Source organism: Molothrus aeneus, chromosome 10 (genome assembly GCF_037042795.1).
Source record: "Molothrus aeneus isolate 106 chromosome 10, BPBGC_Maene_1.0, whole genome shotgun sequence".
Lineage (NCBI taxonomy): Eukaryota > Metazoa > Chordata > Aves > Passeriformes > Icteridae > Molothrus > Molothrus aeneus.
In genome coordinates, this window is record NC_089655.1 from 4,687,909 (window position 1) to 4,712,090 (window position 24,182).

At 52.7% G+C, this 24,182-nt stretch overlaps 4 protein-coding genes across 4 annotated transcripts in view; 3 read left to right on the forward strand and 1 right to left on the reverse strand.

Annotated features, from left to right (window-relative positions):
* Nucleotides 1–3,976: 3,976 nt before the first annotated feature.
* Nucleotides 3,977–6,275, forward strand: NRROS (negative regulator of reactive oxygen species). The gene is made up of 2 exons (XM_066556987.1): nucleotides 3,977–4,084; nucleotides 4,317–6,275. Exons 1-2 carry the CDS (start codon nucleotides 3,977–3,979, stop codon nucleotides 6,273–6,275), a joined length of 2,067 nt encoding a protein of 688 aa, XP_066413084.1.
* A 3,723-nt stretch (nucleotides 6,276–9,998) lies between these two features.
* On the reverse strand, nucleotides 9,999–13,573 carry CEP19 (centrosomal protein 19). Its single transcript, XM_066556571.1, has 3 exons — nucleotides 13,450–13,573; nucleotides 11,546–11,707; nucleotides 9,999–10,850 (listed from the first exon to the last, which is right to left on the reverse strand). The coding sequence occupies exons 1-3, from the start codon at nucleotides 13,565–13,567 to the stop codon at nucleotides 10,489–10,491; spliced, it is 642 nt and encodes a 213-aa protein (XP_066412668.1). The 5' UTR covers nucleotides 13,568–13,573; the 3' UTR covers nucleotides 9,999–10,488.
* A 159-nt stretch (nucleotides 13,574–13,732) lies between these two features.
* On the forward strand, nucleotides 13,733–19,776 carry PIGX (phosphatidylinositol glycan anchor biosynthesis class X). The gene is made up of 6 exons (XM_066556975.1): nucleotides 13,733–13,809; nucleotides 14,433–14,496; nucleotides 14,908–15,040; nucleotides 16,156–16,369; nucleotides 18,857–18,957; nucleotides 19,205–19,776. Exons 1-6 carry the CDS (start codon nucleotides 13,743–13,745, stop codon nucleotides 19,346–19,348), a joined length of 723 nt encoding a protein of 240 aa, XP_066413072.1. The 5' UTR covers nucleotides 13,733–13,742; the 3' UTR covers nucleotides 19,349–19,776.
* A 3,106-nt stretch (nucleotides 19,777–22,882) lies between these two features.
* The window catches only part of PAK2 (p21 (RAC1) activated kinase 2), a 43,050-nt gene continuing 41,750 nt past the window's right edge, over nucleotides 22,883–24,182 (forward strand). Inside the window, exon 1 of the mRNA XM_066556455.1 lies at nucleotides 22,883–22,996. The gene's annotated coding sequence lies outside the window, so the exon portion shown is untranslated. The remainder of the gene's footprint in view (nucleotides 22,997–24,182) is intronic.

Below are 24,182 nucleotides of genomic sequence, written 5' to 3' on the forward strand. Positions count from 1 at the left end.
GCCTTTGAGCTGCACTGGAGCTTCCTGAAGGGCTGATCAGAGGAGCAGCTCAAACCCTGTCCCTTCCCTGTGCTGGTATTAAATAATAAATTACCCCCTGTGAAAAATGCGTATTTTATGATTTGGCTTTTTGCAAATATTAAAATGAATATTATATGAGTTGTGTTAGAAACTAATGCTGTATTAATTCTCTTAAGTAGTGTGTTAAATATAGTTTTAGGTTATAACATAATGTTAAAATAGAAACTATGCTCTGTAGGATACTTTTTTTAAAAGAGAGGAACGAGGGACTCCCACTGAGATAGCAGCCACAGGACACCTAAATCTTTCAGAGAAAGAGAATTTATTGCTCACTTATCAGAAGAAACAAACTGATGCTGTCAGGATTAAGAGAAAGAAGCTGAAACTGACAGGACAGAATCTTTTGTTTGAATGGAATTTATGCATCATGTTTGAGGTGTATGAATATGCAACAAGTTATTGCTCTTAAGGGTTAATCCTCTGTTAACGTGGGTCCTTTTTCTGGCTTATGTTGCCCAGAAAGAGGTACCTGGACTCTCTGTAACTCTTTGTTTTTATTGTCTCATATTGTCCTAATCCAAATTGTCCAAAAATTATTACTCTAATTATATGACTATTTTTATAACCATTTTATTACTATGAAACTTTTAAAATGTTAAAACCAAGTGATTGGTGTTTCTCACACCCCCTCTCGAAGCACACATCAAATCCTTGCTGAGAGGGCTGGGTGGGGGTGTGAGGGGAGGAAAAGGAGGGGACCCAACAGCAGCTTCAGGACCTTTTCAGAGCCATCCGGCTGCAGGATGTGGGGAAAGTGTGAAGAGCAGCAGCAGCACAGAGCCGTGGGGTCAGCCCTGAAGTGGGGCTGCTTTCCAGGAACAGCAGCGTGGGGAAAACCTGGATGGGCCCTGCAGGGGCTCTGCCAGCCCCTGGAGCTGCTGGGGATGGGGGTTGCACTGCCCTGGCCTTCGGGATGGGCTGGGGGCAAAGCAGGGCATGAAGGAGGTTGTTTTGTCTCCCAGTTCCTCCTGGGCTGCAGGAGGAAGCTTGTTTGACCCCCCAGGGCATCACCTTGAGGGTGGCACCACAGAAAGGAATCCATCAGAAGCCTGCCAAATCCATCAGAATCCATCAGAAGCCTCCCAAATCCATCAGAATCCACCAGAAGGTCTCCCAGAGCCTCCTGATCCAGAGGGTGGAGGATACCCAGGTGCTACAGCTCTGCCAGCTCCTGTGTCTCCAAGCACCAGGTGAGGGGTTTGAGTGTGGGCTCCTGGCAGGGTTTGGGTGAGGAATTTGTGCTTATCAGCTGCTCTCAGCTTTCTGTGTGCCCTTGAGCAATGCCATGGGAATTTTGCCCTTCTGTGAGCTTCTGCCAACTCCTGTTCGCTTCTCTCTTCTCCTTCTTGATTTTTATACATCAAACTTCCTTGAAAATGGAGGAAATGAAACCACAGGGCTTTTTTGTGAGTGACAAGGAAGAGGTCAGCCTCCTTCCAGAGAAGAAATGAAATTTAGGGGGAAGGCAAGAAAATGATCTCCCTGGTCATTTTTGCTGGTTTCAGGAGTTTGGGGGCCACGTGGTCTGGCAGTTCATCTCCTGACTCTGCAAATATCCCATGGGCACCATGGAACATGTGGCATGTAGAGCATGGACCTGCTGATCCCAGACAGGTCCTGCTGCAGGGCTGGATCCTTTCTCCATAGTTCTGAACCCTTTCCCAGGTGGGTAGATCTGGGCAAAGTTTTCCTCCTCAGAGGCTGGGTTTGCTGGGGACTTGGGGGTGTGTGAGGACCCTGGGAAGGGGGAGGCATGGGGTGAGGAAATGGAGAGCAGGGGTAGATGGGGCTGAGGAGGAAGGGGACCTCCCTGTGCATATTGCCTTGGGAATGTGGATCTTTCTTTCCTGAAAAGCCATTTCTGCTGACTTTCACACCGGGGTTAGCGCTCAGGAGGTCGCTGCATCCGGGTGTCTCTGACTTGGGTTTGCTGAAATCCCCAGTAGCCCCAGGACACCCAAAGGTCTGGGAGCAGGGGGATAGCAGTGTCCTGAATCTCACTTAGACAATGTGAGGGACAGGCACTGGCTTCCCAAAGTTACTGGAGACTCAACACATGGGACATGTCCAGCTTGGCTTGGGATGCAACAGGAAATACCAGCACCTTCTTCCCCCATGGGACACACATCCCTTGGCTCCTCTCAAAGACCTGAGCTGGGGGTTGGAGGCAAGAGGGGTCTGGAGGGACACAATAGATGCCATGCAGGGGTGGCATTTCTCCATCCTGCAGGAGTGATGGCGTGGCTGTGCAGGGCAGAACCACCCTGGTCACCATCTCTGTGGGCTGAGACCCCTGGAGCTGCGTAGAGGAGTCACCATGCAAGGCTTGTCCCCAGGAGCTGTGTGACACCCTGGCTGCCTGCTGGGCCCCGTGGTTCCTCCCTGCAGGGTGTGAGTGAGTGCATGACCCGTGCAGGGAGTGCTGTGCTCAGTGAGCAGAGCAGCAGGGCCCGCTCGCTGCCTCCATGTGACTGCAGCTTCCGTCGCTCCTTCCGCAAAGCCTAAATTGGTGCTCAGCCGCAGGGCGGGTGGCACACGGCCCCGAGGGTGGCACACGGACCCCCAGGGTGGCACGCAGACCCTGAGGGTGGCACACAGACCCCTAGCCCTGTCCCCAGGACCCCCTGAGAGCAGCTGAGGGGCTGCAGGATGGAGCGTGCCGAAGCCCACACGGTGAGTAACTGCACCCCTTACCTGTGCTGGGGGAAACACCCAGCGTGGGGGTTCCTGAGCCCGTCTGGGGACCTGTGTGTCACCAACAGCCGTGCTCGAAGGGCTGTGGCTGCGTGGGCTCATGCAGGGGTTGGTGTGAAGTGTGGGGAGCAGCCCGGCAGCTCCCAGAGCTCTTGGATGTGGGCTCTGGTGTAGGGCTGCGGGCAAGGGTTTCCTGCTGGGGCTGCTGCCTCCTCTCCCGCCTGGCCAGGTGCCATCCCACCAGCTCCAGGGAGCACTGGGAGGATGGAGGTGCTTCTGGTGTTGGGAGAAGCTGAGGAAGGTTGAGGTGGGTGAAGGAAAGTGGGAGTTTCTGCAGAGAACCAAAACTGTGTTCTTTGGGTGCAGCAAGGACCAAGGTCCAGGACAGCAGGGTTCCTCTCCTGCCACCGTGCCTGGGTAGGAGTTGCTGCTGGACCCCAAGGATTTGAGAGGGTGAAAGGTGCTGTGTGTCTGTTGCAGCCTGGGGAAAGGGGACTGCCTATCCATGTCCCCCAGAGAAATAAATCCTGCTTTGATAAGGCACCAGCTCAACACTTTGGCTGTCCCAAGGAAGGAGACAGCCCAGGACATGCCCTGCTCCCTCTGTGCTGTGAGGCTCTGGCTCCCTGGGCTGCCCAAAATAACCCTGTTTCTCCTTCATGCAGTGGCAGCTGTGAAAGTGCTGTGTGTCAAACACTGGCTGAGCCCTCACTGCTCATTTGCCTGAGTTTCAGCTTTTCCCCAGATGCAAATGCCGTCAGCTCCGCTCCCACCAGGTCAGTGATGGGCCAGCTCTTGCTGGAGAGCCTCTGCTTCCCTGGAAGGGTCCCCAGCAGGCATGGGCACTGGGGGGACGTGGGGGGGTGGGCTGGTGTCCCCTGGGGGAGTGTTTGGTGCCAAGAGGGGGCACATGAGCCCTGCTGGGGGGACACCCTGCTGGAAGGATGCAGCTCAGTGGCCTTCACGAGCAGCTGTGCAGCAGTGACGGTGCCTTCCCCCCGTGTGCTGCCACCCCCATGCCTGCCCTTCCCCAAACTGGGGGAGCCCCACCAGGGCTTCTGCAGGGGTGGGTGGGCTCAGTGCCAAGGCTCTGTGCCCCTTATTCCACGGGCAGCATCACCTGGGGCTTTTGGGGTGGACAGTTTGCAGCTCCTGACCTCCTCCCTTCTGCCTCCCTCTCCACAGGAGTGCCACCACTGAGATGGAGGCCCCGCTCCCTGGTCTCTCCCTGCTTCTTCTCGTCCTGGCAGTGGGATGGGGAAGCAGGATGGATGCAGCCTGGGCATCATCTCCTGGGGGCTGTGAGCTTGTAAGTCCTCTCTTGTGAACCCTCACCCGTCTGAGTGCTTGGTCCTGCCTGGCAAAGCCCAGGCAGCTCAGCATCTCCAGACCTTCTCCATCCCAGCTACTGGTTGGAGCGGACTGGTGTGCCAAGGCTACAAGCAAAGAGCCACCTCCTCCCCCCCTCCTGTGCTCCCCAGACTGCTCCCTCTTCATCTCCTGCCTCCCAGGTGGTGTTAGATATCCTCCTCTTTCTTCAGGTGCAGAGCATCATGGACTGCACTGGCAGATGGCTGAGTTCCATCCCAGGAAACCTTCGAGGCAATACCAAGGAGTTGTTTCTTGATGACAACACTATCCAGGTCCTGGGCAATGCCTCCCTGCTACTGTATCCCCAGCTCTGGCATCTCAGCTTGACCAGGAACCGGCTGGAGCTCATTGAGCCCGGTGCCTTCCTCAGCAGCCAAGGCCTGGAGGTGCTCTCCTTGACAGACAACCTGCTCTTCACCAACTACTCGCTGACAGCTGCTGCTCTTTCTGCTCTGCCAGCCTTGAGGATGCTGGATCTGACTGGAAACCAGCTCAGGGAGGACATGGTATCAGTTTTAGTCTCGAACATCTCTTCCTTGGAGTCCCTGTCTCTGGCCAGGAACATCATCATGAGGTTGGACTCGTCCACCTTCACAAACCTGACAGAGCTGCTGGAGCTGAACCTGGAGAAGAACTACATCTTTGAGATTGACAATGCCTTTGAAGGGCTGCAGAGGCTGCAGAGGCTGAACTTAGCTTACAACTACCTCCCATGTCTGGTGGGGTTTGACCTGACCCAGCTCAGGGTGCTCAATCTCAGCAACAATGTCATTGAGTGGTTTCTGACCATGGAAATTGATGACCTCTTTGAGCTGGAGGTGCTGGACCTGTCCCACAACCGCCTGCTGTTCTTCCCTGTGCTGCCAAGGCAGAGCAAGCTGCACTCCTTGCTGCTGCAGGACAACAGGATGAGCTTCTACCAGCGGCTCCCCAACGGCACCTCCCTGGCCAACGTCACCATGCAGTTCCTGATCATTGATGGCAACTCCACCAACATCACCACGGTCAGGCTCTGGGATGAGCTCTGCCATAGCAACCTCTCCTCCCTGCGCCTCCTGGACATGAGCCAGAACGAGGTCTGGGGCCTGCCAGATGATTTCCTTGCCCAGATGCCCTCCCTGACCCACCTGAAGCTCAACCAGAACTGCCTGGAGGCATTTCACCTGTCGGAGGAGGACCCCTTGGCCATGCTGACAGAGCTGGACCTCAGCCACAACCAGCTGGTGGAGCTGGGGGTGAAGGTGGGCACTGGGGACATCCTGCCCAGGCTGCAGCTCTTCAACCTCAGCTCCAACAGGCTGCAGGCTCTTCCTCCTGGGATTTTCACCCACACCAGGAAGATCACTACACTGGACCTCAGCTACAACCGGGTTGACCTCTGTCCCCAGCCAGGTGAGGCCCAGAGTCTGTCCTGTGTGGACATCAGGGGCCTGGAGACCTTGAGCCACCTCTCCTTGGCTGGCTGTGGTCTGCAGGGGATGGGTGGCCGCCCCTTCCAGGGGACATCGCTGATGCACCTGGACCTCTCTGACAACCGCCAGCTGCTGTCCAGGGACCTGGGCTGGCTGCAGGACCTCGTCCTGACACTGCAGGTGCTGTCTCTGAGGAACACCAGCCTCTCCTCCACCACAGACTTCTCTGCCCTGAGCAGCCTGGTGCGCTTGGACCTTTCTGGGAACTGCCTGGCCGCGTTCCCCGCCTGGCTGGGCGCGCTGAGGCTGCGCAGCCTGGACCTGCGGGACACCTGCCTGCCGGCCCTGCCGCGGGACCTGCCACAGCAGGCACCGCTGGGCAGGAGCCTGCGGGAGCTCTACCTCAGCCAGAACCCCTACAACTGCTGCACGCTGGGCTGGTGGGACGCCCTGCAGCAGGCCCAGGGCCTGCATGTCCCTGACAGGCAGGAGGTGACCTGCAGGCACGGCCCCCGCGCGCTCAGCCCCGGCGCGCTGCCCCAGCCCGTCCTGCAGAGCTGCCAATGGCAGACGGCCAACATGGAGCTGCTCTACCTGGTGCTGGCTCTGCCCACCTGCCTGACGCTCCTGGTGGCCTTCGTGGTTGTCTTCCTCATGCTCAAGGAGAAGCTGCTGAAAATGGTGAAAAATCGGTGTGGGGTGTCCAGCCCTTACTAGTGGCTGAGGAAGAGGAAGGGCTTGGGAAGAGTCAATAATAGGGGGTGGTCAGGAGTGCAGGTGATAACCCCTCCGAGGTGGCCAAGATGGAAAGCTGATGGATGCAGGACAGGAGGTGCTGGGAGAGCTGCCACTCCTGCCCTCATGGTACCGAAGGGTGAGAGCTGTGTCTGGTGATGGAGCGCTGGGAATCCTCGAGGAACGTGTCTGCAGCAGAAACCTTCAGCTGGTGCTGGTGAGAGCTGGGTGGACATGACATCAAACATGCCTTGGCTGAAAGGACAGGTTGCCCAGAAAATCTTTGAATGCTCATGTGTGGAAGTGTACAAGGCCAAGTTGGAGCGGGCTTGAAGCAATGTGATCTAGAGGAAGGTGTTGTAACCAGATGGATTTTTAAGGTTGTTTCCAACCCAGACCACTCTGGGATTCTGTGACAATTTTCTCCAGCACTGCTTTGCCCCCGACCTTCCAGCAGTTCCTTTTATTTATTCCCACCTGTAGCCAGCTCAAAAAGTCTTCCAGATCTGCAACCAGCCTCCATAAAGTGCCCCAGGCTGGAGCAAACATCACTTGTGGAGAAGGGTCTCTGTACCCACAGCTTTCCACGCTGCTCTTGCCAGCACTGCAGGCAACCCTGCTCATGCACCATGTGGGTGTGCTGATAAAGACAGGTGTTGTCAGCAGGGCTCAAAGACACATTTTGGGGTGTTGTTTCTCCACTAAGTCACAGTCTCGGCTAGAAAAGTCCATTAGAAACAGCCCAAGTTGCAGCAACAGGAAATATCGATTGAAAAGCAGGAGAGTAAATTACATCCCTCAGCGATATTTTATCGTGGATTTATATTTCTCCAGTGACTGCTGGATTAAACATACAAAGGAAACGAGAAATCCTTCCTCCTTGTTCTGCAAGCCCTGCTCTGGCGGGCAGTGCCCGGGGGTTTCCTCCACCCAGCTCTGCTCACAGCAGCTCTGCCTCTGCCAGAGCAGCAAGCACTACCTGGGGAAGTGCTGCTCTGCTCCTCGGGGGTCACTGAGGGGAAAGGAGAAGTGATGGTGGTTTGTGCTAACTCAAAACCCTTCTGAGAACAGGAGTGGCTTTATTCCTGTGGCACTGTTGGGATTTTTCTAGTGAAACGTGTTTAATGGGAACAGGGCACAGGGAAGTGTGCAGCAGAGTTGGAGTGGAATTCTGGGGGCTTGTTCTGCCTGGGTGTGGGTGGGCTCAGTCAGCGATATGGGGTGTGCTGGGGATCAAGCCTGGTGGAGTTGTCCTGTGAGGTGATGGAGGGAGATGCCCAAGGCTGGTCTGAAGCTGGGAGGATGCCAGGGATGGTGCAGGCAGGGGAGCCACGGCTGGCAGCAGGGCAAACCCTTCCCAGGCACGGGTGTGGGACTGGGCTCATGGGGGAGCCTGGTGTGGCTGCTGGCTGTGCAAGGCTGGAAAATGCATGGGTCAGACCCTGCTAGACCAGCCAGCAGCTCCACTGGGGCTGAGAGCAGTACAGGCTCTGGAGACCCATCTGTCAGATCTGGCTGGGAAATGACCGCTTTCTGCCCCAGTTTTAGACTGAAATAGCCAAAACCAAAGCAGGCCCCAAGTGGGGAATCCCTCAGCCTATTTCAACCCTTCTGCCTGTAAGCTGCACCCTGGGGGACAGCAGTGACCTATAAATACATCCCTACACCGTCCCCCAGCTGCATTCTGGTGTCTCCCTGCTGGCAGGGTGAGCGGGTGCCCCTGCGAGCTCCCCTCTCTCTGGGGCTGGGCTTGGAGAGGGATGTGTGTCCTTCCCCACCTCCACAGCTGGAGAGGGATGTGTGTCCTTCCTCACCTCCACAGCTGGAGAGGGATGTGTGTCCTTCCTCACCTCCACAGCTGGAGAGGGATGTCTGTCCTTCCCCACCTCCACAGCTGGAGAGGGATGTGTGTCCTTCCTCACCTCCACAGCTGGAGAGGGATGTCAATGCTGCTGCTCCATCTGGCATGGGGTGCAGCTGTGGGAGAATACACAGGGAGGAACCCAGGCACCTGGCACTGCCCAGGGCATGGATAAGAAGGAGGGATTCTTAATTGTATGGAGCTGATGGGGATATTCAACATTCCCTCATGCTGCCTGGAAGGCCATGGCTCACTTGGAGCTGTGATGTGAGGGGATGTTGGGGCAGCAAGAGGAGATTCCACTTTCTGAGGTGTCCTTACAAAGCTGCTCTCAGCATCTTTGCCAGGCCATGGTGATCAGGGAAGGTCCTTGGTGACTGGAGAACCCAGGGGTCCCACCCAACTTCAGTAACAGCCAAAAGGCCATCCCAGAGAGCAACAGAGCAGTCACCCTCGTGTTGGGAAACCCATGGAAGGAATGTTCTTTGTTTGGAGCACAGCTCTAGAAAAAGAGGGTGGCTGGAAAAGTCAGAAGTCAGCATGGGCTGCTGAGGCTAAGTTATGCCTGCCCAACCTGCCCTCAGGATGACCCAACCTTTCCTCTCAGGATGAAATGGATGAGTGTGTAGGCAAGGGCAGAGTGGTGGATTCCCTGTGCCTCAGCAAGGCTTTGGACACAGTGTCCCACAATGTTCTGCCTACAAGTTGTACTTGTCAAGGATGGGTGGGCAGCCAGGCAGGTCAGGATCGGTGGAAGTGAAGTGCAGAGGGCTGTGGCTGGTGGGATGTGCTCACCAGGACGCTGCTGAGGGGACTGTTTTGGGATCTGTCCCATGTCATGTCTTTATGCATGATCTAAAGCTGGCTGTCAAGAGCCTTCCTGTCATGTTCCCAGAGGATCCCAAACTGGGAAGACCAGTATGGCTCCCTGCTGAAGGTCTGGGTTGGGCTGGAGGAATGGGGAGGAGGAACCTCACAATCCAGGCACTCCTTTGGCCTCATGTAGCCCTCACTGGAGAGGGGGCCATGCCTGGGGCTGGGCACAGGCCATGTCCTGGGCAGGATGAAGCTGGGGGAGGCTGGAAGTGGAGGAGAAATTCCCAGGGGCCCTCTCCCTCCCAAGTGGGAGATCTTTCTGTGTTGTTACGTTGCAATTGTTGAGGCAAGGCCTGTGCCAGACCCCTGCACGCCCTTTCCTGTCCTGGGAGAGCTGAGTCAGCCTTTACATTTTTTTAAATTTTGGCAAGTGAGGCCTCATCTTTCATTTCTCTCCTGACTGAAGACCCCCTTGGCCAAGTGTGAGCTCCCTTGTCCTCTCTAGTAAAGCACTCTGGTTTAACTGACACTTGCTCCATGTTTTTCACAGCAGTGACTCATTTTGGGGTGTAGGAGCAGAGCTTTTCCAGCTGCTCCTCCAGCCACTCCTCTTAGTTATTTCAGCAGTGTGTTGAGGCCCCTCAGTTTGGGATGAAGGCCCATCTCACCCTCAGCCCTCACAGCTGCCTGGGTTCAGAAAGCCAAAACCCAGGAAGCTTTTGGAGTTGTAAAATTTCCCAAAGAATCCTAATCTTAGTCCTCCAGGTATTACATGAGAGCAAGACTGATGTAGTAGAGGCCAGCAAAGGTAGACAGCTGGATTAAAACCTTCAGTAGGACGAGTTTGTCTTACTCTAGAACCATCCCCAGCCTCTGACCTTCTACCACTCTGGTTTTTCAGATACTTTAAGCACATTCTCCCAGAACTGAGCACTTATGAGGAAGCATCACCCAGGAGTGTAAGGATCCAATCATCCCATTTCAGCAGTTTGAAATGACTGTGTTTTCAAAAGTACTTTCAAGACTAATTCATTTTCAAGATATTCTTATTCTCTTACATGTAAGGACTTATTTTTGTGTAAGATAAAACTAGAGATTTAATCATGCTAGGGAAATGTGAGAGTAATATTCTCAATGCAGAGTTGATTTATCCAGAATGACTGATACATATTTAACTTCCCAGCAGGCAAAAATAATCACCCTATTTGTACAGTACAGCTTTAACAGTGTCCTCAGGACATGAATATTTAACACCTCATTTTCAGCCAAAGCTGACTGAAATGTAAAAAATGGAAAGATTAAATAATTCAAAATTCTTTTATGTAGAAAAAGACTAAAACCAGCCAACAATTTCAGCTATGCAGTTTCCATTTAATCAAGTCTGGCTTCTTAATTAAAGCTCACTTAAGCCTGGGATTGCTGTGGCACCTCGGGTTCTCCTGAGCCAGTGTATGGTGACATTGTTCTCTCTGCTGGGACACTGAGACTTGTCTCTGAACATCCTGTCTTTGTCTGGAATCACATTTCTTCATCTGACTCCGTGTCCCAAGCACAGGCCTCCAGGTGCTCATCCTGTGGGAAATCCACCTCAACGTTGTAAACAAAGTCAGGGTCATCCCTCCTCTTCCTGTTCTTTTCGAAGAGTTCATCCATGATGCTCTTCCTTTTGGCCAGTTCCTTGTCATCCAGTTTGTTCATATCCTCCTCTGGGTCAATGGTGTGTTCGTGGTGGTACCTTCCCAAGCTCTCAGACAGGCTCTGTCCTTCCAGATGATCTCTCAGCAAGCTGTAGAGCTTCTCTAGCTGGCGCAGAGAGACCCCTTCCAGGTAGGGCTTGTGCCGAGGGTTGTTCTTCAGCTGCTCAGCAGCCCTGCAGCAGTCTGGGGAGAGCCAACACAGCTCCAACAAACCTCTTCCCACTGACACACCTCCTCCCAAACCCTCCCCAGGGGTGTCTCCAAACCCTCCAGGCTCAGAGAGCCATTGAAATGTGGGCTCCTGGGAGAGGCAACATTACCCCATTGCCACATTTCTCTTCACAGAGAAAAGCAAGGCACAATTCTTCTCAAAGATTTCTGAGATTCACATTCTCTGAACTTAACACAACTCTTATCACTTGCTGTGCCTGTGTTGTGCCGAAGTAGAATGCAATATGGAAATTGTTTACTCAAAGTGAGGATGTTTTGTTCCCGTGGCCTATCAGGGCCAAGAGTGTGTGTGTGTGTCAGACTGTCATGGGACAGTCACGAGAGAACCAGAGATGAGTGCAGTTCTAAGCAGTGCAAGCAGTTGTGAGTGCATGGCAGATTCAGTTTAGATACAATGTACATAGTACAATATAATAAAGTAATTAATTAGCTTTCTGATGATGGAGTCAAGCATCATTCTCTCTCCCTCACCAATGTCGGAGTTGCCTTTGATTTACAACAACCCCAGCACAGCCTCTCCCTGCAGGGTGCTGGGAGGGCACTCAGTGTGCTGCTACCAATGGGCTCCTCTGCATGCAGCTGGAGGAAAGGAGTGAATTCATTCCTGCAGACAGGAAGGAATGCATTCAGGAAGGAATGCCCCTCACCTGAGAACCTGGAGAAATTCCTGATGGGCATGATGCGCTGGCGAGTCTTGTCCTGGACGTTGTCTCTGTAGATGAGGATGATGGAGGGGGGCTGGAAGCAGACCCCACATTTCTGTGCACTGAAAATCATCCTGGCTCCATCAGAGTCCCCAGCAGCTGTCCCTGGGAAACAGGGAAAAAGGAAAACAGGGAACAGAGTCTCTCAGTTGTGGTATTTTCTGGGGTACCCTGTGGCAGGAAGGAAATGATGAATCTGACTCCATGTTCTTACAAGGCTAATTTATTATTTTATGGTATTATATTAAAGAATGCTATACTAAAACAATATTAAAGAATAGAGAAAGGATACTTACAGAACAAGATACTAATGAAAAACTCATGACCGCTTCCAGAGTCCCGACACAGCTTGAGAGTGATTGGTCATTAAGTAAAAACAATTCACACGTTGGATAAACAATCTCCAACCACATTCCAAAGCAGCAAAACACAGGAGAAGCAAATGAGATAATGATGTTTTCCTTTTTCTCTGAGGCTTCTCAGCTTCGCAGGAGAGAAATCCTGGTGAAGGGATTTTTCCAGAAAATATGGCAGTGACACTCAGTGGTGCTCCTTTTGTCAGGAGTGGCTTGGGTCAGAATGGGCTTAAAACCTATTCTAATTTAATTATGAAATTAAATTAGAGGGGACTTAAAAATCCAAATGAGTTGCAGATCCTGTTTTCCAGCTCAGAGGGCAGCACTGAGTGCAGGTGTTATTTTTATTTTGAATAAAATAAATTGGTTAAAACCCAATGTTTTTAATGGTTTAAATATTTTTATTGGTTTAAAACCAAAGAAAAATTTGGTTTTAAATGCGTGAAAATATGTCAAACAAGAATGTGATTTCCAGACTGTAGTAAGGCAAAGTAACATATTTTACCCCCAAAAAACAATGTATTTCTCCACATCAAGAAAAATCGCATTAATGTTGAAAAGCTGTTTTGAGGCAGAATTGGAAACACTTCCTCCTTTGTATAAAATCACATAGGAAAGAGTTCGAACATGCAGTAATGTCCTTAATAGTGAAAATTTCCAGGGCCAGGCTGGTGGGGATTTGGAGGAACATGGAGTAGTGGAAGGTGTCCCTGCCCATGGCAGAGGCTGGAACGAGAGGAGCTTTAAGGTCCCTCCAACCCGAACCATTCCGGGATTCTACGAAGATGAGAAGCACAAACGGGAGCAGCTCTTCGGATCTGCGGCAAAGAGCGTTTGGATCTCCCGGTAACCGGGCTGAGCCCTTCCCTGCCGGCGTCACCGGCGGCTCCGGCAGCACAGCCGGGTGTGGGTCAGGGCTGGGGCCGTTCAGAGCCGCTGTTGAGCCGCACGAATGGCCGAAGCCCGAGCTCTGAGCTCGAGGGGCAGCGGGGCAGGGCTGGGTTGGTCCCTCCCAGCCGGGCCCATCCTGGGAGGGGCAGGAGGGAGCACAGTGAGTCCATCTGGTGCCACCTCCCTGCTCCAGCAGGGCCATCCCAGAGCCCATGGCACACATTGTGTCCAGGCAGCTCTGGGATATCCCCACGGAGGGAGACTCCACACCCTCTCTGGGATCTGTTCAGGGCTCAGGCACTGCCCAGGAAAGTTCTTCCTCATGTCCAGGTGGAGCTGCCTGGGCTCAGGCCCTGCCCGTGGCTCTGGTGCCATTGCTGGGCCTGGAGCAGAGCCCGGCCCTGCTCTGCCCCTCCCTGCAGCCAGGGCCAGCCAGGGCTGAGGGCCCCTCTCAGCTGGGGCTCCTCTCCAGGCTGAGCAGCCCCAGCTCCCTCAGCCTTTCCTGGGCACCCACATGCTCCAGGCCCTTCCTCCACAGCCTCCGCTGGCCCTGCTCCAGGCACTCCCTGTCTCCCTTACACTCTCGCCCCGTCCCCTCACCTCGGGGGGCGCAGAAACCCGGTTCTTCCTCTTCTCCTTCCTCCTCTTCTTCCTCCAGCTCTATCTCCCGCTCCCGCTCCTCCCCCTGGGCGGTCCGGCCTCTCCGGGCGGTTGCCATGGCTCCGCCGCCGCCGCCGAGGCCCGGCGGTAAAGGCCCCCTCTACTCAAGGCCCCCTTCGGGCTGCCCTCATCAACGCCTGCGGATCACGGCGCCGCAGAGCAAGGGATGGGCGGGCCCCGCGCGGTCAGGCGGCGCGAGGGGCAGCCCGTGCGGGCCGTGAGGAGCGGCCGCCATGGCGGGCGGGCGGCGGGGGCCGGTGCGGGTCGGGGCCGGGCTGGGCGCGCTGCTCTGCGCCCTCCGTGAGTGCCCGCGGGGAACCGCGCCGCGAAAGGAGCGCGGGGTGGGAGGGGTCCGGCCACTCTGCTCTGGAGCCAGGCTGGGAGAGCTGGGGGTGTTCCGCCTGGAGAAGGGAAGGATTCAGGGAGAGCTCAGAGTCCCTGCCGGTGCCTAAAGGGGCTCCAGGAGAGCTGGAGAGGGACCAGGGAAAAGGAATGGAGCGACAGGACAAAGGGAATGGCTTCCTACTGCCAGAGGGCAGGGTTAGATGGGATATTGGGACGGAATTCTTCCGTGTGAGGGTGGTGAGGCCCTGGCACAGGTTGCCCAGAGCAGCTGTGGCTGGAGGTGTTGAAGGACAGACCTGGAGCACCCTGGTCTTGGGGATCCCTCCCTGCCCAAAGCTGAGAGTTGGGACAAGATGGGCTTGAAGATCTTTTCCAACCCAAACCATCCTGTGACTCTGGATTTGGGAACTATGGCTCAGCCAGTGAACCCAGAAAGCTCTTCTGCTCTTTGGTCACAGTCAAGTACTGCTTCCCTTCTTCTGGGAGAGGGTTTGCAGATGAGGCATTTGTGAGTTATAAAACTTCTCCAGCCTCTGTGGTCGCTGTGCTGTTACACTGTTGGCTCTGTGTCACCTTAGATGTGCAGGCAGCCTGTCGGGTCACCTCTGTCACACAGGAGCTGCTGAAGGAGGGGTTTCACAGGTGAGTCCTCTCCCTGCCCTCCATCACCATAACGTGCCCCAGGATTGTCTGTTGGAAGAAACTGCTCTTCTTTTCATGTGGAATTGTAGCAACTCCCTGGGCCATGATCCCTGGGAATGTATTAACAGCACCAAGGGATTAACCAGCTGTAGTGGAGGGAAAATAGGAGGCCCCTTTCTAAAGCTTTTGTGGAGGCCGTTGGTGGTTCTGAGACATTAACAAAGAAGTGAAACTTCATTTTGGCCGTGGATGTGGGGTTGAGGTTAAGAAGGCTGGACAGGGAAATGTGATCAGAATGAGTTGCACTCAGTGTGAGATCTCTCATCTCCTCTGAGAAATGTCTCTCACGGGACTTGTGCCCTACTTTTGAAAGTGTGGGTGTAAATGTTTTGCTCCTGTTGCTGTTTGAAGGGACCTGCTGGTGAAGGTAGAGCTGGGGGAGGATGCAGGAGGATGTGCAGTGGCAGCTCAGGTGCATCTGCCACCTGGCATCTACGTGGATCCCTACGAGCTGGCAACGCTGCAGCAGCACAACCTGACCAAGGTAATGGCCCCAGCACCAGGAGATGTGGCAGTGAGTCAGGGAAGGACTCAGGGACTTGGAATGTCTGCTCATTATCTGGCTCATTGAACCAAGGTGGTTATTCCTGGAAGGAGGTGCCAAACAATATAATCTTCCTGGTGTCTCCTTGTAGCCCAGCTTGCTTGGCATCCCCTGGTGCTGCTGGTATTGTCACACACAGGGGATGTACCAGGGAGCTGCTGCTCGTCTCTTAGCCCCAGGTGAGCAGCTGTGGTAAAAGGGCCTGGAGTTCAGAAGGTGAAAGGGAAACCGGTAGCCATGATATTTTCTGAAAAATCCCTTTGCCAGGATTTTTCTCCTGAAAAGCTGAGAAGCCTCAGAAGAAAAGAAAAACAATAATTATCTGCTGCTGTAGAATGCAACAGGTGCATCTTTGATTGGTCCATGTTGGTTGTTTTTAATTGATAGCCAATCACAGTCCAGCTGTCTCAGACTCTAGTTAGTCACAAGATTTTATTATCATTCCATTCCTTTCTATCCTTGCTAGCCTTCTGATGAAATCCTTTTAGTATAGTTTTAATATAATATATATAATAAAATAATAAATCAGCCTTCTGAAACATGGAGCCAAGATTCTCATCTCTTCCCTCATCCTGGGACCCCTATGAACACCACCACAGAAACGCCCAGAGAAGTGCTGGTGAGCTCTAAGTCGTGTGCTGTGGTTGGACTGAGGAGCTTCCCAGCTCCTTTGGTTTTCATCCCAGCTTCATTTTCATCCCAGCTTTCTGTGCTGCTGCCCAGTCTTTGCTTCACATTAGGGAGATGTGCAAAGGTTGTGGCTTTTATCTGCTTAGGTGCTTAGTTGGTCTAAAACATGGGTGCAAAGGCTGTGGGCACCATTGTTGAGCTGACACCTCACAGGTCTGGCTGTAGACACAGTGGCACTGTGAACTTTCTCCACACTCCTTGAGGACAGTCTTGGAAAGGTATTTTGGAACAGCTTAAGGCTGGGAATTAAGGAATTCCCAACCTGATCATCCTGACCACAGAATCACTCTCAGTGTCAGAACGAGGGGGGGGAAGCACTTTCTGATTTCCATCACCACCACTGCTGTGTCTCTCCCTGCTTGCAGGCAGTGCTATTCCCTGATGCCGTAGACGTGGAGGCTCCCGAGTACCTGGCCAAGGCTGTTGTCCTGCTGCTGTTCCTGGAGCCGGAGGCGCGCTGCTCCCGCTGCTTCCGCGGCGCCGTGCCCGTGCACGCCCGCTACCACCGCCCAGCCCGGGCCACACACCAGGCCTTGGTGGCTCTGCAGAGCCCTGAGGTGCTGCTCTGCTGCTGCCACGGTGAGATCCTCATGGGTGCTCTTGGGCAGTCCCAAATCTGGCTGTGTCTGGGGTCTCTAGCTGGTTACAGTAACCCCAAGATGCGTTGAAAGTCTCTTTTCCCAGCCCAGCGCTTGAAGAAGGAGTCAGAACTCTTAATTTCTTGGTCTCAAGGTTGTTTATTGTGTCTTATCTATAAAATTCTTTCTCCTGTCTATGGGAACCCAGAACATCCCTCTGGCTGTCCAGAACGGCCAAGACCCCTGCCAGGGGGCTCAGAAGCCCTGGCACAGAGCCCAAAACACCTGTGGGTTTGATTGTGACCCGTGGAGCAAATTACCAACCTTACATGAAGATCTGCAAGCCATGACAGTTTAGGTAGAATAATAGTGAAGTTATACTAAAAATTATGTGTACAATGTTTGCAGTTACTTTCCAATACCTATCACCTATGTTAGACAATGAGCTTCTGCTCTAAACCAATCCAAAAGTGCCAACATCACAGCAGAAGATGGAGGCCAAGAGGAAGAAGGAGAAAGGCTGGACACACCCAGATCCCTCCATCTTGCCCTCTGAGCCCCCATTCTATAAACCCCAAACATCTGTTTTTCACCCCATGATAAATTCACTATCATTCTACTTAAACTGTCATGGCTTGCAGATCTTCATGTAAGGTTGGTAATTTTCTCCATGGGTCATAATCAAAATCACAGACATCTTGGGCTCTGTGCCAGGGTCTCTGAGCCCCCTGGCAGGGGTCCTGGCAGTCCAGGACAGCCAGAGGGATGTCCTGAATTCCAACAGTTGTGTCTGAGATGGGGCTCTTGGTAGTGAACATAAGCAGAAGGCATGGCCCTGATAAAGACCTTTCTTCCCTTTGATGCTAAAATCTAGAGACTTTTCTCCTTCAGGAACATGATAAAGATTATCTTGCTGGATACTTTTAAGTCAGCATCATTCCAATTGTCAGAATTTGATCAGGTGATCCTATTTCCCCAATTTATAACCACATTTTATAACCAAAGCCAAGGGAATTTGGAAGGTGAGGAAGTGGTAGAGGCAGATGCACTGGATCCTTGAGGAGGAAGTTGGACTAGAAAAGGCTGCTGCGGTCCTCTGGATGATGAGGGAATGGAGAAACCCTTATGGTCAACTTCCTAGCATCCTTTTCCCTTCAGCCTTCCCTCTGCACCCCACTGAGCTCCTTGACACCTTTCACTTGCTCTGTGCTTACTGTGAAGATGCGTTTGCACTGCTGAGAGAGTTTTGTAGTTCTGTGAATTTTTGGTTCCTTCTTTTTGATTCCTTCCTGCTCCTTTTTGGCTGGATAGCCCTAATGATATGGAAAAAAAATCCCATGCAGTGCCTCACTGTCAACCTGCCTTTTAGGCATTATATGACTGCTGATCTGTGACCTCCCATCCTTCTTCTTGTGAATCCTCTGTGATATGATAAAGGTCTTTCTCACTGAGTACTGCTGCCTGGCCAAAGGCAGGGGCTTGTCAGAGGTTGCTCTGTCTTGTGCTGCTGCCATTGTATCCTTGTGCTGATTGGGGTCTTCCAGCTGGAAGATGTGGCAGTTGTCACAACCTGTGTTTGTCATGATCCTGGTTTGCCAAAGGCCCCCTGCTCTGACCACTTTTCTCTTGGCAGTTAGAGCTGTGCAGGGTGTGTTCAGTAGCCACTGTCACCTATTCATAGTAATCAAAGTGTTCAAATGGCTTTTGACACTATTGCTGCATTCCCTTTATATAAAGGGAGAATGTAGGAAACTGTGCCTGAAGCTTGGAATGGCTGGAGTCTCAAACTCTGGTGAAACAAGAACCTAATATCCACTACAATTAGTATTTCAAGTTATGTGAACAATGAAATCCTATATTTTTGTTACAAATTTTGTGTCCCTTCACAGAATCATTCCTGCCAAGTCAAGCACACTCATGATTTTCAACTCCTTTTTCTTTACTTGTGCATAATTTGAGCAATAATTTTCTGGATAAGCATAGGGACAGGCAGGACTACCTGGTCCCTTAAAAAAGGGGTGTTAAATCTTCCTGGCACATTTACAGTTATAAGCAGGAAAATATTTATTATTAATGATTAATGGGGAGGCATTTGAAGTATTGGAAGGGAGATCTTTTATGTGCTGACAGAAGGCCAAGAAGAGAAATGGCATTACTTATTTTGGGGGAAATTCTAACTACATGGCTAAAGTTGAGGGGTCTGCAGGCTAACCAGGAATTCTTTGCCCTGTTAAGGACAGAAGGGCCAAGATACCTCACAGGTGAGATTCTTTCTTGGGTTCCTCCTGTATCAGGAAGGGAAGAGTTGTAAAGTCCACTGCACAGACTGCCCAGTGTCACTTTGGCCATGCAGAGGTGTTTCACCACTTGGCTCCCAGGGAACTGATTCTGTTGAGCTGTTGTAGGGGAAAATCTCTTATTTGGAAAAGCTTGCAGGCTGATTGCTCATCCTGCCTGGCTCCTGGTGATGCAGGAATGCTTTCCCTAGGTCAGCTGTCTGCTGAGTGCTGGGAACCTGCTGAAGTGGACACTCCCTGCTCATCTGACACCAACAGTTCCTGTCAGTGGCACACCACAAAACACAGACCTGTGAGTTCTCCCTCTGGTTCTTTTTAACAACTGCTGCCTTTTTGCTGGGATTAACACCTTTCTGGATTAATTTTTAATCCTTTTTCCCTTTCTGACTGGCTTTTAGTGGGGGTCATCCCGCCCTTCTGCTGTGTTTACAGGGATTGTGGTCTTCTGGCTCTTTAGCATGGCTGCTCTTCTGGTTCCTCATCCTGTCAAAAAGAAACAGCTGGCCAAATGAGTGTTATATATTTATTTTTCTTTGTAGGCATATGAGGAATTGATGCTGAGGGTTCCTGTGGGGCTCAGAGAGCACAATTCCCTGGTGTGTGCCCTGACCCTGCTCACCACAGGGCTCTGTTCTGGCCTGATCCTGGCTGCTGCCTGCAAGTATGGACACTTCTCACAGTGACCTGAGGAATGTGGGATGGCTGAGCTCCCTCCAGCACAACTGACTGCACATTGCACTGGGATTCTGGATGGATCCTGCTCTGCTGTTAGTGATCTCTTAGGGGGTGCCAGGGTCCCATAATGGATTATGGTTCCTTTGGCTCATAATGCTTACAAATGCCTTTCACAGCCCACAAAACATTTTGGGTGTGTTATCAATATCCAAAGCAGATGGAGAGTAGGAAAAAGCCTCAAAAAGCTGAAAGCACTGCTGTGGGCAATGAGGCAACAATCAGGAGTGGGTTTGGGGCTCCTCTTCCCTCCTCCTGGCCCAGAACCTGCTTCCAATATAGTGCTGCCTCTTGCAGAGGTGTTTGTATTTCTTCACTCAGGGATTGGTTATTAAGGTATGAAAAACATCATCGAGTCATTAAAATTTTTGAATTTTAAGCTTGTTGTGCAGATGGGTTATGTATGAAGTTGTGAAGATACATTCTGTGCCTACCTGGGACACCTCAATATTCTCTCCTATCCTAATGACTCTGAGGGATTGGCTGCTCTTGTCCTAATTAGAATCACAGAGTCATTAAGGTTGGAAAAGCCCTCTAAGGTCATTGAGTCCAACCATTCCCCCAGTGCTGCCAAAGCCACTCCTAACCCATGTCCCCAAGTGCCACATCCACAGGTCTGTGAAACCCCTCCAGGGGACTCCACCACTGCCCTGACAGCTGTGCCAGGGCTGGAGAGCCCTTCCCAAGAGGAACCTTTCCCAATATCCAACCTGAACCTCCCCTGGCACAGCTTGAGGCTGTTTCCTCTTGTCCTGTCCCTGTTTCCTGGGAGAAAAGCCTGACCCTCACCTGGCTCCATGTCCTGTCAGGAGTTCTGGAGAGAGTGAAGGTTCCCCTGAGCCTCCTTTTCTCCAGGCTGAACAATTGGTCAGAATTGAGAGTTTAGAAAATCTGAAGAAATTTCACCCTATTTCATGAGTGCAAAGAAACCCTTGGAAGATGAAAGTGAGGGACAGGATAGTGACCAGAAGCAAATATTTAGAAGATGTACATTCAGTCTCCAGGACAGTTGATAAACAGAAGGAAATGGAGAGGAAATGAGCTAATGGAAAAGCCGAGAGGCTCTGGAGCAGCAGAGCTCGGGCACTGTCTGCAGCTGTCGGTAGGTGGCACTGGGAGCCCACGGTAACCCCGTGTGGAGAAAGAGATTTTATTCCCCATTAACCTCGAGTCAATTAATCAAAGCAGGGAATCTGGGTGAGTGTGTGTGTTTGAGGGGGTGAATGAAAATTCATCCATGTCCCTTGGGCATCTTTCTCCTGCTGGAATTGAACAGAGTGAATTCCTTGGGAAACAATCAAAGAGAGATTTGGGCTGTCCAGCCCTGCCAGCACTGTGTCACTTGTCTCCAAGTGGGATGTTTCATTCCCAGAGCTCAGTTTGTTCCTGTGCTCTGTAGGTTTGGAGCCTGACCCTTGGAATGGCAACATCTCAGATTGTCAGAGCTGAGGGACAGGATTTCATTGCCTGTTTTTAAACACTAGTTGAAAATCATAGGTTGAATCCCTCAGCTAAATCAATCTCCCTGACAAAACCTAGGGCAGGGGAATGGCAATGGAACAAAAATTATTGCAGGTGGAAAAAATATGGAGGTAAAGTGTATATCAAGATTTCCATCAATCACCTTTTCAACTGAACCTAACTAATTGATTCTGATTAATGTGAAATATGAGAGGAATGACAGAGCTTCACAAGGGGTGGGTTTTGTTGTGGCAAATATTTGCTGTTTTTAAACCCACTGCACTTGTATTATAAATATAGCAGATACATTTTTCCTTACAAGCTGTAAATAATCTGATAATCATAGCAGTGTTAATTACAAAGGAATTTGCCAGTGAATCTCTCTCTCAGAGCAGAAACTGCTGTCACTGAGGCAGCACAGAATTTAGCAGGTGTGCCATGCAGGAGTATTCAAGTGCCAGCTCCAGAGGGATCACAGAGATCAGAGGAGGAGCTGTAAGTCCTGTGCAAAAATTCTGGCAGTTTTGGAGACAGGAATGAGGTGTTCAGGAGTTCTTGGCAAGAAATCACCACAAGGAGGGTTGGACACAAACATCCCCATCCTTAATATGTGTAAGGACTGGATCAGAGCAGGGAAAGAAAAGGGGATGGGGCATTAAAGGCTGTGTTGGGAATTAAGGCTTTCTGAATCACAAAGAAATGGGTATAAAAACCAAAACAACAACAACAATAAAACAACAACAACAAGAAAAAAACAAAATAAAAAAAACCTCCCTGGGGAGGGAGACAGAAGGGTGGGAGGGGAGTCAGGATCCTGCAAATGGAGCTTGAGCTGAGAGGGGCTGGGGGTAGGAGGCCAAGGCAGCACGGAGAGGTGAGGAGGGATGGGGAGGAAGGCCAAGGGAAGGGTGAAGCCACAAACCAGCTGGAGCTTCTCCAGGGGTGTTGCAGAGGTGAATTAGCAGTGGCTGGGCTGAGTCAGAAAGGGAAAAGCAAACGTGGGAAGAGAAGTGAAAGCATGGCTGTGCCTGCAGGGGATTGGATGGGGGTCACTTGGGAATGTTCCTAGAAAATGGGCACATCTGCAGGACAGGGGTTCTGTGGCTCTGCAGAGTGAGGGAGCAGACAGCCAACAGGTGTTGGCTGGAAGCCACAAGCTGGAAATTGGGATGTGCCTGGACCTGCGGGAGGATTGGGGTGTCTGTGGATCCTTTCCCTGAGAGCTGGGGAAGGGAAACTCCTGCTGTCCTGCTCCTTCCACAGGGAAAATCAGATGTTGCTGCAAACCTGGGTGCATAGAGGAGCTGAGATCCAGTCCCCAGGGCAGGTGGAAGCTTGGAGAAATCATGGAAGATTAAATGGACCAGGGGAATTTTGGGGGAGAAGCCTTGAGGGCACATATATGGTGTGTTCCTGCTGGATTTCTTGGATATATGTATATAATATATAATATACATATATTGTGCATAACCTTCATTATAAAAAATATGCATTGTAAATTAAATAACATATATACATTAAATATATGTATTTTATAGTTACAATCTAATTACTATACCACACATGATATATATAACATTTATTATAAAGCACGTAATATAAATATTTTTATGTATACTATATATATATATAAAATTAATTTTTAAATGCTGTCAGGCTCTTTTCTTTTTCTGTGACTCTGGTCCAGAGAAATATAACATTTTTTCTATATATATAAAATATATATAGAAAGAACCAATATATATATATATACATTTATATATATTTTTATATATTAAAATATATATTCATAATATATATTTATATAATATATATTTATAAATAAAGATCCATAAATATTAGATATAGTTTATAGATATAAATGACGCTCCCCACCAGTCTGGAGATGACTACAACTCCCGTCATGCCCCGCGGTGAATCAGCTTCCGGCGCGCGGCGGGCGGTGCCCCCGCGGCAATGCTCCGCCCCGCCCCCGCCCCCGCGGGCTGTGGCCACGCGCGGCGGTTCCGCTTCCCCTCCGGCCCCGCCGCCGCCGCCGCCCCGCCGGCTCCCGGTCCCGCTGCCGCCGCCCTGCTCAGCCCCGTTCCTTCCGTCCGTCCTTCCGTCCGTCCGCCGAGGCGGCGGCGCCGCCCCACCCGGTGAGTCCGCTAACACCTGCCGGCCGCGCCCCCCGCCCTTTGTGCGGCCCCGGCCGGGCCGGGCCTGCGGCGGGCGCGCCCGGGCCGCGGATCGCCCCTCGCTCCTTCCCCCGCTCTCCCGCCGCTCCCTCCGGCTCGGCCCCGCTGGCCCCGCGCGCCCCGGCCGCGGCCCCGCCGCTCGGCCCCGCTTCCTGCGGGCCCCGCCGGCCCCGCCTCGGCCCCCGCCCCCGGGAGCGCCGCGCCGGGCGCTGCGTGCAGCGGGGCGAGCCCCGGCAGCGGCGGGACAGCGCGGCTCCGGGCCGCTCCGCGGGTCAGAGCGGAGAGCCGCGCTCCGGGCCCCGCCGGGGGTCAGAGCGGAGAGCCGCGCTCCGGGCCCCGCCGGGAGTCAGAGCGGAGAGCCGCGCTCCGGGCCCCGCCGGGGGTCAGTGCGGAGAGCCGCGCTCCGGGCCCCGCCGGGGTTACAGCGGAGAGCCGCGCTCCGGGCCCCGCCGGGAGTCAGAGCGGAGAGCCACGCTCCGGGCCCCGCCGGGAGTCAGAGCGGAGAGCCGCGCTCCGGGCCCCGCCGGGGGTCAGAGCGGACGAGCCGCGCTCCGGGCCCCGCCGGGAGTCAGTGCGGAGAGCCGCGCTCCGGGCCCCGCCGGGAGTCAGTGCGGAGAGCCGCGCTCCGGGCCCCGCCGGGGTTAGAGCGGAGAGCCGCGCTCCGGGCCCCGCCGGGAGTCAGTGCGGAGAGCCGCGCTCCGGGCCCCGCGCTGTCAGAGCCCGCCGGCCCCCGGTGCTGGCGATCCCGCGTCTGTCCGTCTGTCTGTCCCTGCGAAAAGCTGCTGCTGCTCCCTGGGCTCCGCACCCACCGCGTTTTAGTGCTCCCTGTGCTTCTGCCTGCTTTCCGTGGTTGCTTTTTGTGTTTATCCCGTGAAAGCCAAGCAGAGTGTGTTCGAGTCACAGAAATGCAGCATGGTTGGTGTTGGAAGGGACCTTAAAGCTCATCCATTTCCACCGCTGCCATGGGCAGGGACACCTTCCACTATCCCAGGGTGCTCCAAGTCCCGTCCAACCTGGCCTTGTACCCTTCCAGGGATCCAGGGGCAGCCACAGCTTCTCTGGATAACTGTGCCAGCACCCTCACAGAGAACTATTTCTTGCTAATATCTGATTTAAATATACTCTTAGTAGGTTAATGGCAGTGGGG